A 14,722-nucleotide genomic window follows, 5' to 3' on the forward strand; every position below is an offset into this window, starting at 1 on the left:
CATGCATCTTTAACTCGGGAAGCCTGCTGCTACCTTCCCCCCGTGCATCATCCCCAGCGCTGCTCGCATTAGAGCTGCTCTGCATGCATGAAGGGTTCTGCCTTTTATCCAAGGGGTCAGAAGCTGGCCATGCCAAATTTAGTTTTCTTCAGAACACTTAAGCGTTTCCCTAGGGATGGCTGGCATGTGTACGTGCCCTTCCTACTAGTAACTTCTTTTTGCCCTTCATCCCTGTCGAGGGAGACTTGGGTGGAGGAGTGATCTGAATTTCGTGTCATCCAGCATGGTGATGTGAAACAAAGCTAAAACTAGCAAGATTAGAATTAGATTAGCCATTAAAAGAGGACTTTTTTTTTTTTAAATCTGGGCGTATCAAAACAAGAAGTGATGTTTGGGGGGGAAGGGAGGGGGAAGGAAGAAGTGGGAGAACTTGACTGTATCCCTTATTGCCTCCTCCCTAAGAGACAGATAGAAAATAGAGTCCCTGTTGTTTTTTTCTGTCTGGTTCACATTCTAAAGATACTTAGCACGATCCTTGTGTATTTCATTTGGGCGGTTTTCTCTGATTCTCCTCAATCTAGATGTCAAATGAGCAGTGTGATTTTTCTCAAAAATAGTTGGACAGTACTGATTTATGCAGATAGAGATGCGCTGCATGCAGACATTAAAAGCTTGGGAAACTGATCCACGCCACACATTTTGCCTTATGTGTACAGATTTAGTCAGGTGCAGGCTGGAAGAGAGAAGGATTAGTTTCAGGGAAGGTAGGGGGAGGAGGAGGGAAGGCATTTATTTTAATCTCCACACTGAGATATCTCCTGCACTGGTAAATATTGCAAAGCAGTGATCTGACACCATAGGCGTAGTTGTGCGTCGTGTTTGAAAACTTGAGGAGAAATGAGGTGTTTGAATATCTGATTGCTAAAGTTTTGGCGTGAATTATTGACTGCACTTCTAATATTTTGTACATCTAGGTAAAGAAAATAAGCCAGACAATTTATATGGCACATAATTGTTTGCATGTACCTCTACCACAGGAATTTTGGTGAACTCTAGAAGCAAGGAAGATCTACCTATATTTTTCATTATGTTGGAACTAAATTTCTAAATGGAATATGCTTTCTGGATTAGAGGAAATGGGAATTAATTAGAGTTGGTTCTAAAGCAGCAGCTTGGCTCTGAGTATTGCATTTACAGATGCATCCAACTGCCCGTGCTTTGTGGAGCTTTCTCTGTAAGACTTAAATGTCATCTTGGTACCACTTGTAGTTCATACATGAATTAATTACTTTAAGCTAATGCAAGGTGGTAAATGTAACAGAAAATTAAGCTTCAATAAAAAGGGCAAAACTACAGTTTTGTATGTTCTGTGCATGTAAGTGCTTAGAAAAATTAATGGGGTGTGCTTAGCATTGGATGTTTCACTTGGTTGAAAGTACTTATTTTTAAGTTTTTATTTTTTTTAACCTCAAGTTATTCTCATTTTGCTTTTAGTCACTGGCATCTTTGCATTAATTGTAATTCAGTTATCGTAAAGACTTCACATTTTCAATTTTCATTTAAAAAACAAAAACTGGGGATATAAAAACTCTTAGCTTTCACTTAAAAGGTTTCTTCTATTAACCAGAACGTTGTAAACTGCAATACATCAGTCCCTTGTATGGGTGTATATGAGTTAAATATAAATAGTTTATATATAATATAATACATATATATGTGTGTGTGTGTGTGTATATATATAATATATAATATATATATGTGTGTGTGTGTATATATATATACACATTATATTTATGGATACTTAAGGAGAAGGGAAGTATCATCCACAGTGTGAGCTCAATTTCAGAATTCATAGCAATGGAAAAATTCATAGCAATGGAAATAAAGTTGTAAATGACTTCTATGGATTAGATTACCTGCCTTTTTATTTGTGTGTATATATATACACACATACATACAAATATATATATATATATATGTATACATACATACATACAAATATTTATATGTATATATATGTGTGTGTGTGTGTATATATATATATATAGTGAGCAAAATGTTTGTAACAATGAATTTATTTGGAGGTGATGCCTTTGAATATTCAAGTGACAGAGTTCTCTTGATCACCAGTTGTTCACCAATTGTTCTCTTCTTCACCAATTATTTTGGGAAATGTTAGGGAGTGTTGCTTGGGAAAAATATCCATATATTTTTATCATCTGATTTCAAAATTGTTATGCCAAGACTTACTAGAAAGCTTATTCCTGCAAATAAAATAGTTGGTATATCTTAAAGGACTTTTTTTTTATTGTAGATTTATATTCACATCATGCATCCAGTAGCTTTATGGGGAAAAAAAAAAAAACAACTAACTGTGATATAAAAGGACTTCAGAAGCAAAATTGCCTCCAGGACAGGTAGTGAGGAGAGCATCTGTGAGGTTTAACACTCGAGAGGCCCCAAGTCAGAACTTATATCGTAGCAGGAAAGAAGTGTTGGAAGAACTGCTGCAAAACAAGGTTCTTTGGGGAATTCAGGTGGGGCAGCAACATCCTAACCCAACAGCCTCTTGGCTGTCTACATTATTGTCAACATCTGCATCCCCTAGTGACAGCCACCAGCACAGAGATAGCTTTAAAGTGCTTTAGCTTGGGTGTAATCCTCATGCACATCACTGATAGAGGGAAAATAGCTGTAAAGCTGGAATTCTCTCAGGTGCACTGTGGACTTAGCTGCAAACGGGTTATTTTTAGGAGCTGAAATTAATAAGGGTTAGGTAGGAAAAGAAGATTTTAGCTTTATGCAGCAAGGCACGTTAGAATGAAATGCCTAAGGAGTGATAGAACCAAATGCAGTGTGTATACGATGCAGAATTCTCTACTGCATTTTAAACATAAAAATGTGGTTTAATCTTAAGATCTCCGGTGAAATCAAATATCCATAACCTTATTCCACGCTACAGTAAGGAAAGGAATAAATTTGATCCTAGTCCTAGGAAATCCACTCGTAAGGGCTTTCTACGTTTTACATTATCCAGCCAGTGCTCCTGTAGACTGCATGTTTTGTGATAAATCTGGGTAGTCACACTCATTTTATCTAAGTCTAGCATCAAAATCTGGGAAGAACAGTATTGAGCAAAAGTTACTAAAACGGGGCTGCTGTTCTGAAGGTCATGTCAGTCCCTGAAGGACTCAACGTTTGACTCTGCAGGCGGAGTTCTGTGCTAGGAGGAAAACCTAACGAGTTTCTTAAAAACCCAAAGACCTTGAGTGTGATCCCAGGGATGACACTCTCCCATAAGAGGACAGGCTGGAGAGCTGGGGCTCTTCAATCAGAGAGGGGAAGGCTCTAGGGGGACCTTAGAATGGCCTTTCAGTACCTGGTGAGTGGCTACAGGAAAGCTGGGGAGGAACTTTTTATAAGCGCAGGTAGCGAGAGGATGGTCCTACCAGAAATGGTGTTAAACTGGAGGGTAAAAAAGAGGGTAGATTTAGACTAGATAGTGGGGAAAAATTCTTTCATGTGAGGGTGGTGAGACTCTGGAACAATGATGCTGTGGATGCCCCCTCCCTGGAAGCATTCAAGGCCAGGCTGGATGGCTGTGAGCAACCTGGTGTAGAGGGAGATGTCCCTGCCTATAGCAGGGGGTTGGATCTAGATGATCTTACAGATCTCTTCCAACTCATTTCTCTGGTGTTTTATAGAAGCTTGCACTTCTTGATTAGCTTGGTGAATAGGCTGTATTGTGTGTTGGTTATTCGGTTCTTTCTGGTTCTTACTCATTTTTGTTCAATTATATGAAGTTTGTTTGGTGTTTACCTGATGGCTAGTTATTTTAGCAGAGGATTTGGAGCAGAGAAGAGCGTCCTTTTTTTGGTCTTTACTTTTCACTCTTGTATCAAGAACTGATAAATTAATTTTGATTTAAATCAAACAGTTTTTTTTTTTGATGTCAGTCTTCTGAATTGAATCAGTGGGATTGGCAGTGCCCTAAGATTTCAGCTGTTTCTCAGTTGTGTGCTAGCACACGTTTGTATGGCTCTGTGTAGTTAATCAGATGTGGCTCTGGTACAGGTAGCATGCAAATACTGCCCTGAATGTTGCACCACCATCAGAGCTGGTCATAGTTGAGCATGTGTAGAAGCAGTGGGCTCCTCCTCCTCACTGATGACTTGAGCTCCTTGCTGATAATGTGCTGTCAGTAGCAGATTGGAGGTCAGGAGGTTCAGTTGCAATGGCCCATCTGAGGAGAGAACTGCAACACTTGAAATATCGTTGCATTTTTTTGGCCTTGATTTACTTGCTGTCATAAATGCAGTGTTTAATAAAGATGACGGTTTGTTTATAACCTGAAGTGACTTGACGTCTTTGTTCAAGGATTGTGTGCTCTGATAAATGTGCTGTCGTAGGAATAAAACATCTACAGTCTCCTTTCTCTTTGCTCTTTCCTCCCTCTCCAGTGAGATTTTAAGGAAGCACTGTGCCTCGCATCACGTTAATGGCCAAGAAAATAAGTTTGTCACTTCTTCAGTGGTCTAAGGAATAGAGACATGGCTTCATTTTTTTTTTTTTGTACCTTTAAGAGTTGAAATTCTGTAAAAATCCAGGAGGGCACTGCAGAGTGAAGCACCCCGTGGTTTGTCGCAGGACTGTAGAGGGAAGCATGTGTTTGCCTCTAGGAAAATATGCATTTTGTTGAGAGACTTCTTTATTGAGTGTTTCTTTTCAAGAGGCTTAGTATTCTGGAAAATTTTTTCTATTGTCAAAGTCCCGTGTACCATTAAACACGATTATTTTTTTGATGAATAAGCACAGCTGGCATTTCTTTTCAATATGTGACTGCCTTCTTTTGGAGCTATAACGTGCTGTTGTTAAGAGATTAGCCTTTGGGGTAGCAAGTTAAATTGTTCATTTCCACTAATCGCCAGGCAGGACAGGAGAGCAGACATAAACTGGTTAGACGTGCTGTTCAGATTGATACACGAGCTTCTGAAGTTTGCTTATTAGGAAATGCTTTTTAAAAAGTTACTTTTCACCAACTCTGTGTGCGTGTCACTGTGCCTGCATATTACACAAGTGCTTAAAATGTAGATCTTACAATCTTTTTTAGTCTGATTTGTTTTTCTTAAGCTTCCTTAATAGTGGTCTTCTGAAGTTCTTCAATCCTTTTTCCTGTGCCTTTTATTTTTGTGTGTGTTCTCATTAATTTTTGCATGAAAATATGTGTGTATACACGCACATATCCATATTCTTTTCCATGCTGGATATAAGAGAATTTGAGGAAAGAAAGATGTCTTTTGAAAAGCCTGAGGAACATTTGGAAGCCCAGTGCCTTGCAAATAGCTTGGCTGCATAGGGATAAGGTCAAGGCAAGGCTTTCCATGCTTTCTTGAGCCCAATACTGCAGTAACGAAAAGGCCAAATGATTACATCAGCTTGTGGGAGATAGATGTTAGAACAGGCTGCAAGGTGAGTCCAGAATTACTATGTCTCCCATTGTCCTGTTTGCAACAGGAAAGGTCTGGCATTGACCTGTCAGGTCTAAATAGGAGCTAACCAGATGGATGGGGATGGGTAGTGGTAGGACACACCTCACAAACAATCTTCAGCTGTTTTTTTCTTCCACCTGGACTGCATATCTAATCGTAGGAGGGCTTGTATTGGATTTCACTGAATTATGTACTGTGTCTCTATGCTGCACCTCTGCTGCTGCATTTCCCTGATTCTTTGCACTTGAGCTTGCAGAAACACACTTATTTAATACAGGCAAGCACTTCAGAAATAGAAACTAGAGTTGCTATTTTATTTTATCCTATAGGAAGCAAAAATATTATCCTTCTTAATTGTTGTGCTAACGTGGGAATATGTAATGGAAGAACAAGCTTTTGCCCTTATCTGTCCAGTTTGGGAATACTCTTACATTCAGAGCACTTCATTAATTTATTTTGAGTTAAAAACCAAACCCAAACAAAAAAGCTAATTGAAGTTGATCAGACTTCTTATTCTTTCATTTACATGCTAGTTAGCTTTCTTTACAGAAATGCAGATGGTTTAAGTAACTTAATACTGTAATGCCAGAAGAAGATACTAGATCAAACTCCAATGTAGTTCAGAATCAGCCATGCATCTTAAGTACCCTGTGCCTGACTGACATTTGTTTTAGTGCTAATGGAATTATTTAGCAGTTACTCTCAGTAAACTATGTGAATCAAAAATACACCGCTGCTGGTGTCACTGGGTAGCAGCTCTGTGTAGGAGGCCGTATGCACGAAACTGTTATGTTGTGAATAGGTATGTATGTATTTTTCTGTACTTTGTAAGATCTGGGTAGAATGTAAATATGCTTATGGATTTTATTATGGATCTGACTTTTGTTCTGATGGACATATTTTTGTTCTTCAGTTTTGGCAAGCGTTCTGCAGGAAGCTTCAGGCGTGGCTGTGAATGCATTGTTTTAGAGCCATCTGAAATGATTGTGGTAAGAATATTTTCATTCAATTTCTTCATTTTTATTTTTATTTTCAGAATAGAGCTTTATTTTACAGACCAGCCTTGATAAACACTTCAGTTTTCAACGAAACGTGTTGATCTGTGTGCGTGTTAGCATTTATAAATGCAAGATGCCATGCATAACTTTCTTGTCTTTTCTTGCATACCATACTTAAGTGAGAGACATCTTTTTGTGCTGTTGCAGTTTCCTTGTAATCCTACAAATTTTGCTTGTGTTAACAGAATAACAGAATACGTATATGTATTTAAAAGCTGCTTTACTCAGGCTTGTTTAAGTAATTGTTTGATTAAATGAAATGTATTTTCAGCAAGTTCTAAGAAGCAGTTTGAAAATTTTGAAGTACTTTTCTACGTGCAAGTTGTTCTGTCAGTGGTGTCTGCTGTAGTCTAGGAGCAGAAGAGCATCATTTTTTTAGGCTTCACAGGCACACAAGTTTTTAGTCATCACATGAGGGTATGTAGTCTGAACAAATGGTCACCTCTCCCGTTTCTACTCGAGAAACCTGTCTTATGAGGTTAATTCAGTACAGAAAGAGAAATGGAATGGTGTGTGTAAGAAATGCTAATTGCTTTTTCCTTAGCCATAAAGCTCTCTGTAATACTCCCTTCCTTAGAAGCAGCTCCTCAGCAGCAGCCCACTGCTAATGTCCTCTTCCAGCCCCATGGTTTATCTTGCCTTTTTGTGTCACTGATGTCTGACCACAAGTTCAGGAGAGGATATGTGGTCCCAAGGTTGTTCTCTGCTGGGATATAGCTGGGTTATGCGAGCGTCCATCTGTCTTGTCCATTTCTACAGTGATAAGTTTTTGGGAAGTGTAAGCACTTTTCAAATGTAAGCATAAGGAAAATAGAAGTAAACTTCTGGATGGGCAGTGTTACCAGCTGGTAAACCAGGTAAAGTGTGCTCACACCCTTGTATTGGTACACTGAAAGTTACGTTCAGTGATGTGAGCTGGTTAGTATGTGACACTTCTGACTGATTTGCTGCAAATCCTTGGGAGTGTTTGGCTAATATTTATTTTTCTTACTGAAAAATACAGAGGGCCCTTGCTAGGTGCCTGGTAATCCCTTCTCTGCACCTCTACCTTTATCCCTGGCACGTTCAACTCAATTGAAGAATGGATTAACTGAATCCCCATGTGTGGCCACTAATGAAAAGCTTTCTCTTGTTGCCCTGTTAGTGTGGAGCAGTGTTTCTGTTGATAGGATGAACACAGAAGGGATGTTGACTCTTAGCCAAAAAAAGAATGTTCTTTCAGGAAAGCCAGAATTCTTAGTTGAAACATTTTTCTTTGCAGTGTGCTGTTGTTTAGCAATTTAGGACTATGAAGGATCTGAAACTGAGAAGCTTTACTTTAGCTTCTTATTAGGATAAACCTAATAGGTATCTTTGTTCTCCCTGTTATTATTTTGAATTTGTTTTTATATTAATCCAATCTGTTAGAAAATGAGTTTTATGCTCTTCAAAATATAGAAGTAAATAATAACAAACAGTGCTGCTTGTTGAAAAGCAAAGTTTTTGCCATACGTTGATTAGGAAAGATCTACAGTGTCAAAGAGAAGTCAGTGGGAAAACTACCAAGTACTCTCCTACTATACAAGTTTTTTAATAATGTCTTTAGCAGTAGGGAATTTGTTTCAGCACAAGAAAAAGAACTGAGAAGGGATGGAGACAACATTTTTGAAAGAAGTATTGATACTCGGTACTTCTGTTCATAGCTATCTTTTGTTATTATCTCTCTGGGCATTTGATTTTTATTTTTTTTTTGTAATGCCTTCACTCTTTGTAGTGCTGAAATGCAGGAAATTCACAGCTAACTGCTGTTTTTGAAATAGAATTAGTTATATTTCTAACATGCAAAAGCATTTTTATTTCTTATGGGAGATGATGCTTCCTTGTATCTATTATAGGTTGATTATATGGATGAAAATGAAGAATATTTTCAGCGTCAAGCTTCTCACAGGCAATCTCGAAGGAGGTTTAGGAAAATCAACCAAAAAGGGGAGCGACAAACAATTATTGATACTGTTGATCCTTATCCTGTGGGGAAGCCACCTCTGCCCAGAGGCTACCATACGGTAAGCTATCTGTATTTGTTTCACAACAGCATAAAAAGGAAAAGTACTGACTATAAAAATCAAAATGTTTAAATGTGTTGGTATCTTTAAACTGCATGTTTCTGCAGGGGAGGAGTTTCCCCTTAACGTACTGTGAATTTGCTTCTATCAGTAGGTGAGTGTGTGCACCTTCCCTTTTAGTTCAGAGTTGAAAGCATGGTTTCTGACTGTGAATGTCATCTATTATTTCCTAGTGTTCCAGTCATTACTATGTGAAATTGTGGGAAAAAACCTGCTCTAATTTCTATTTGGTATTAGATTACAGTACAAGGGGTTCAATGTGCAGTGCTCTTGGTAACTTGGTGAAGCACTCATCCACATCCATGATAAGTGCTGTTGCAGAAGAAAGACTGTACTGCATAGCAGTAGGCCAGATTCTTGGCTTAATTCTGTTGTTTCTTCTTGGAATCTAGAGCTTAGATGTCAAATTACTCTTTATTGATATCTGCATCGAGCCCTTCATATGCATGAGTTTCAGTCAGCTATGTATTCTGCCCCTCATTAGGGAGATCATTTGATCATTTTAGTTGATTTCTTTTTATTGGATAATCTTATGTTGAAAGCTTATGGACTTTTTCCTGGGATCAAAATATTAATTCAATTGTATTCTACAGAAGGTTTTGTTATATGTCTTTTAAACTGGGGAAATGTCTCTGAGATTAATGTTTGTATTGATTTCAACTGTAAACAAAATACTGGCAAAGCTGTTTGTCTTGATTGCTTAAGCCTTCAAATCTGCAAAAACCATAAAGGCATGGATGCAAATAACTTTGTGCATATTCAGTCTTGGTGAGTTCATTTGGCTGAGTTTTGCACAGTGTAAACCACGTGCATATAAACGTGCAGGATTAGAGCTTTAGCTTTTAAAATAGCCATCTTTGGTCCAGTGCAGAGTTGTAGGCTTCTTCCTTTTTTTTTTTTTTCCTTTATCCTTATTCTTCGATTTCTTTGGCCTTTCAAAGTATATTTAGTGTGTGTCTCTAAGTGTGTAGATGTTTGTTGTAGATCTCTTGTTAATTACACAGGCTTTTCCTCATAAGTTGAATCATTTCTTATGCCAACAATTTGTTTTTTGTTTATACAACAGTTTTTAATGGTTTAATTTTCAGTGCAGTTTTAATTGCCTCTAAATTTAATATGATTTGAACCAGTTCACTTGATTTGAAGATGAAACTGATTTTATTCTTGGAAAATAAAAATGCAGAATTGTACTTCATAGGACTTAGGAGCACAGGAAAAATTTTTCCTGTTGATATTGATGTTTACAGTGAGCCTAGCAAACCATTCTGGTGTGATTTTTTATTTAAAACATAGGATAATATTTAGATAATATGAATGCAAATGGCATTGTATAGGTCTATGCCTGTTTTGTAAACTTCACTTTAGGTATACATAGTGAGTTTTTCTAAGTTTAATTTTGGCAGTGAGAGCAAAAGCCCATTTTGTACTGCTTTTGTTGTGTTCATAAAGATTTTGTGTATGTGCTGGTGAATTCATTGCAAGAGGGATTTCTTTTTGATTTGGAAGAGATTACCAAACAAACCATAAAATCTGCAATAATTGCGGCAGAACGTTGCTTTGAAAAGTAATATGATGTGTATGAGTGACTTTATATTTCTCAAAGCAAATACTGAGTCAAACAAAACTCAAATGAGTTTTACAGTGTAGTAAAGGCTCTCCATGTTCAATAATTCCTTCCTATTTTTACAGCATTTAGTACATCTTGTACACACGCTCTCCCATTCTCTTTTCTTGTCAATACCTTTTCTGTTGCTTCAAACACACATCTTAGAGACTGCATTGTCTCTTCTCCCAGCCTATTTTCTATCCCCTGAGCTCATATTTTTTAGTCTTCATTTCTTGACAAATCAACTAAAGAAATTATGGATTAAAAAACAACAACACAGGAATTCAGAGCATATTGTAGCACAGACCTTAAGGGCTTATTAGTCAGCATTTGTCGGGGTCTCATCTTTGGTTCTGCTTAGGAATGAACAGTGAGCAGCATTTAAAATAAATAGATGTACAAATACTGCAGTAAATAATGTTAAAGGCACTGAAAATGAATGAATGCAATGGATTTGTTTTGAAATTTGCTCTTCATTGTGGATGGAATCTTGTTTAGGTGTTAGATGCATGTCTAAAATAATTAGAGCTGCTTTGATAGCACCCTCAAAATCATTATTAAATGTACTAAATTTATGATTGCTTATTTTTTTTCCTCTGAATTCAAACTCTTACTTATCACGTAGTATGAATTTGGTTGATAAATCACTAATGCTGTATTTCCAGTACTTTTCTTCAGGAAGTTCAAACTGTTTTCTGAGGAAAGTTTTATGGAAATGTAGAGGGAAATACGAAGCTATCTTAAATGCATGGCTGTGCTTTTCAGTGCTCTTAGTTGTGGCATGACTTTCTGCACATGAAGCCAAAATGTAGGGGGGAGTGGACCCTCCTTAGCATAATTTTAACATTATCTTCATAGTTGTGGAATGTACTATGGCATGTCTGATAATGTTCATCTTTTCCTTTCCTCCTATATGGCATTCATTTCATTTTGGCTCACAGGAATGCACTAAACCTCAGGTATTGTAACTTACTGTGTATGGTCCACTAACGATGTACTTGTGGGTTTGCAGTGTGATGTGATAATGCTGATGCAGTGTTCTAACTGAAAGTGCCTTTGCTCTGACACCTGAACGGTCTCGCTATTACATTCAAAATACTGATGTGAACGTGGAGTTTGGTGACTCCTGCCCAGCCTGACTGACCTTTCTTCATTGCTTTCATGTCTTGTGATTTAGAGAAAACGGATTGATGAATCAAAGGGGAAAAAAATAAAACATTTAGTTATTGATGATGATTTTACTCATGTATCTTTTCTGTCACACGGGCCTGAATCTTTGATTCTTGATTCCAAAAATAAGGACTCTTGTAGTTGTTTTCTACTTTTGTCATTAGAAGAATGGAGTGTGGCAGGATGAGAAGCAAAGATAAGCACTTGCACGAGTGCCTTTTGCACATCTTCTTTCCTGATGGTGTGCACAGATCTTGTAAAAAGCAGTTGGATTTTGTGGGCTTGGTTTTGTTGGGTTTTTTTTTTGTAGGTTTTGTGAGATGTATACATGGCCAGTATTTTATACATGGCCAGTATTTGAAAGGCTGAAGGACTGGGCTTGCTAGGTAGGGAGGAAAGTTTGCTCAAGTGAGTCAAGTATCACAGAATGACACCAAAAATAAAGAAGTTTTGGCTGACGTCAGATCTCAAATGCAGATATAGTAATTTGAAGACCTGAGTGCTGCCTTTGGCAGATGAGTTGCCTTTGCCAGTGTCTAAGTAAGCAAATAGTAAGCATCCAGCAAATCCAGTATTTGCTAAGAATGAGTCTCATCAAACTGTTCAGTGTCTCCACTGTTATGTTTGAGAAATCTCTTGTGATAGAGCTGAAAACAAAACTATTTTCTTCATCTTCACAAATCTTTCCTGCCTTCAGTTATTGATTTAATCAGTTCTTCTGAAATTGTATCATAAAAGGTATTTATTTCAAAAGTTTTGTCCATCCCACATTGCTCAGTGAATTGTTTAAACGACTTCAGATTTCAATACAATTCCATTGTCAGACACAGCTGACTTGTGTGCTGGAATTATTTCTTCAGTAAGCATGATACCTTTTTTTCCAGGAAGCTAGTTCTTCATCTGGAGAACAGTTTTCACCAATATTTTAGTGGGTTTGTGAATCCTGGTTGACACATGATAATAAAATATAATGGCAAAGTGTGATAGTTTGGTTCTCAAATCATGAAATGAATTTTGACTACTTCACATTGTTTTGATAACTTAAGCTAGGTCTTTAAGGACCCTTTGAAATAATATCTAATGTTGAATATTGTACAAAGGTGTGTGAATTTTGGAACTTGGTTTCTAGGGTAAAAACAACCACAACAAAAACAACTTGTTAGCATGTGGAAATAAAATGGCATCCTTTTCTCCACCAGTTTTAGTTCAGTAAAAAGAATTTGTTCTGAGAAGGTGAGGCTCAGCTACTTTTACTTAATTTTTGGGAAATGTTGTATGGATTTTTTGATAGAAAATAATTTTTACTTGTTCTTGTGCTGTCTGAAACTGTCTTTAACTAGATTAATACCTCCCAACTTAGTATTAGAAATTGTATTTTAACTTTAAACATAAATTGTCTTCTGCTTGCATCTATCCTGAAGATGATTTAACTTGGTTATTAGCTCTTGTTGTGTGTGGCTGAAAAGAATGTGGGCTCTACCTTCTAAGAAACAGTTCAGCTTTCCTGCTTTATACTGACTTTTTTTTGCTTGTAACTTCAAAATAGAGTAGTAGAAGTATTGGTAGACCCATAGATAAAATGCTGAAGCACCAGCCCTGAACCAAATCCATAGCATGCATTTTTTCCTCTCCATGATAATCTGAGAGGGTTTGGGTTATTTAATATCTTTATGAAAATTGCTGCTGGTGCATCCTCAGCCAGACTCGTTTAAGCTGCCTGCTGAAGCCCGGCATGATTCCTGCTGCCTTCAGGAGGCTTTCTTATCCTGCTCAGCTTGAGGTTCACCAGAGGCAATCTACTTATCCTGTGAATGTTGGAAGGAAAAGAGCAGTGGGTGCGAGCCCAATGATAACCTCTGCTTTTCCCTCAGGTTACAATTATTTTTGTAATAATACAAAAATAATAATTTCATCCTCACATGCTGTGTGCTTGGGGGCCATTCATCCCAGTGATAGCATTACGGGCAGACAAGTATTGTCCTTTGGGATTTTTTTGAATGGAGTGACTGAAAATTTGAATGAGGCTGGAAATGAAACCGTTTCTGTCCTGGGAGAGTCTCATGAAAAAAGTATGTGAAAATAAGGTGGCTTTTTTGACTTCTTAAAGTATTAGAAATTGCTCATTTTAAAAGTCAGGAGCAAATGAAAAATTTGTAGGAACCTTGCTTCCCTGTCCCGAACTCCTCTTGCAATTGAAATTTACTTCAAATGATTGGATGACCCTGGGAGCTACCAACCTGTTACTCTCACCACTGTGCTGGGAAAGATCATGGAGCAGATTCTCTTGGAAGTTATGCTAAGGCAAAGCAGGAAAGCAGGGAGCTGATACGGGAGAACCAGCATGGCTTCACCAAGGTCAAATCCTGGTTGACCAACCTAGTGGCCTTTTATGATGGTGTCACTGCATCAGTGAGCAAGGGAAGAGCCACTGATGTCATCTGTCTTGACTTCAGTAAGGCTTTTGACACGGTACCCCCCAACATCCTTCTCTCCAAATTGGAAAGAAACGGATTTGATGGGTGGAGCGTTCAAAGGACGATGAACTGGCTGCAGGGTTGAATCCAGAGAGTAGTGGTCACTGGCTCCATGTCTGGATGGAGATCAGTGACAAATGGTGTCCCCCACGGATCTGTGCCAGGACCTTTTAATATCTTCAAATGCATTGACAGTGGGATTGTGTGCATTCTGTAGGATGCAGTCAGCACACCAGAAGGATGGGATGCCATCCAGAGGGACCCAGGCAGGCTTGAGCAGTGGGCCCAGATGAACCTCATGAGGTTCAACAAATCCAAGTGCAAGGTCTTGCACCTGGATTGGGGCAACATCTGCTACCAATACAAGCTGGCGGATGAAAGGATTGAGTGCAGACCTGCCAAGAAAGACCTGGGGGTTCTGGTGGATGGGAAGCTGGACGTGAGGCAACACTGTGCCCTTGCAGCCCAGAAAACCAATGATATCCTTGGGCTGCATCAAAAGAAACGTGGCCAACGGGGCGAGGGAGGTGATCCTGCCCCTATGCTCTGCACTGGTGAGACCTCACCTGAAGTACTGCATCCAGATGTGGAGTCCTCAGCACTGGAGAGACATGGACCTGTTGGAGTGTATCCAAAGGAGGGCCAAAAAAACCATCCAAGGGATGGAACGCTTCTCCTGTGAAGACAGGTTGAGGGAGCTGGGGCTGCTCAGCCTGGAGAAGAGAAGGCTGTGAGATAACCTGATAGCAGCCTTTTGGTATCCAAAGGGGAGCTACAGGAAAGAAGGGGACAGGTTGTTTAGCAGGGTGATAGAACAAGGGGA

General features: G+C 38.5%; 1 protein-coding gene across 7 annotated transcripts in view; it reads left to right on the plus strand.

The window, feature by feature from the left end:
* RAPGEF2 (Rap guanine nucleotide exchange factor 2) overlaps window positions 1-14,722 on the plus strand; it is a 172,482-nt gene that overhangs the window by 82,556 nt on the left and 75,204 nt on the right. For 5 of the 7 annotated variants that reach the window (XM_090138461.1, XM_090138456.1, XM_090138458.1 and 2 more), the window contains exons 5-7: window positions 6,403-6,478; window positions 8,422-8,589; window positions 11,197-11,214. In XM_090138461.1, coding sequence (XP_089994587.1) covers window positions 6,403-6,478; window positions 8,422-8,589; window positions 11,197-11,214 — 262 coding nt within the window. The remainder of the gene's footprint in view (window positions 1-6,402; window positions 6,479-8,421; window positions 8,590-11,196; window positions 11,215-14,722) is intronic. The other 2 variants (XM_090138455.1, XM_090138460.1) reach the window with 1 other exon arrangement.

Source organism: Phasianus colchicus, chromosome 4 (genome assembly GCF_987193195.1).
Source record: "Phasianus colchicus chromosome 4, bPhaCol1.hap1.1, whole genome shotgun sequence".
NCBI classification, from domain to species: domain Eukaryota; kingdom Metazoa; phylum Chordata; class Aves; order Galliformes; family Phasianidae; genus Phasianus; species Phasianus colchicus.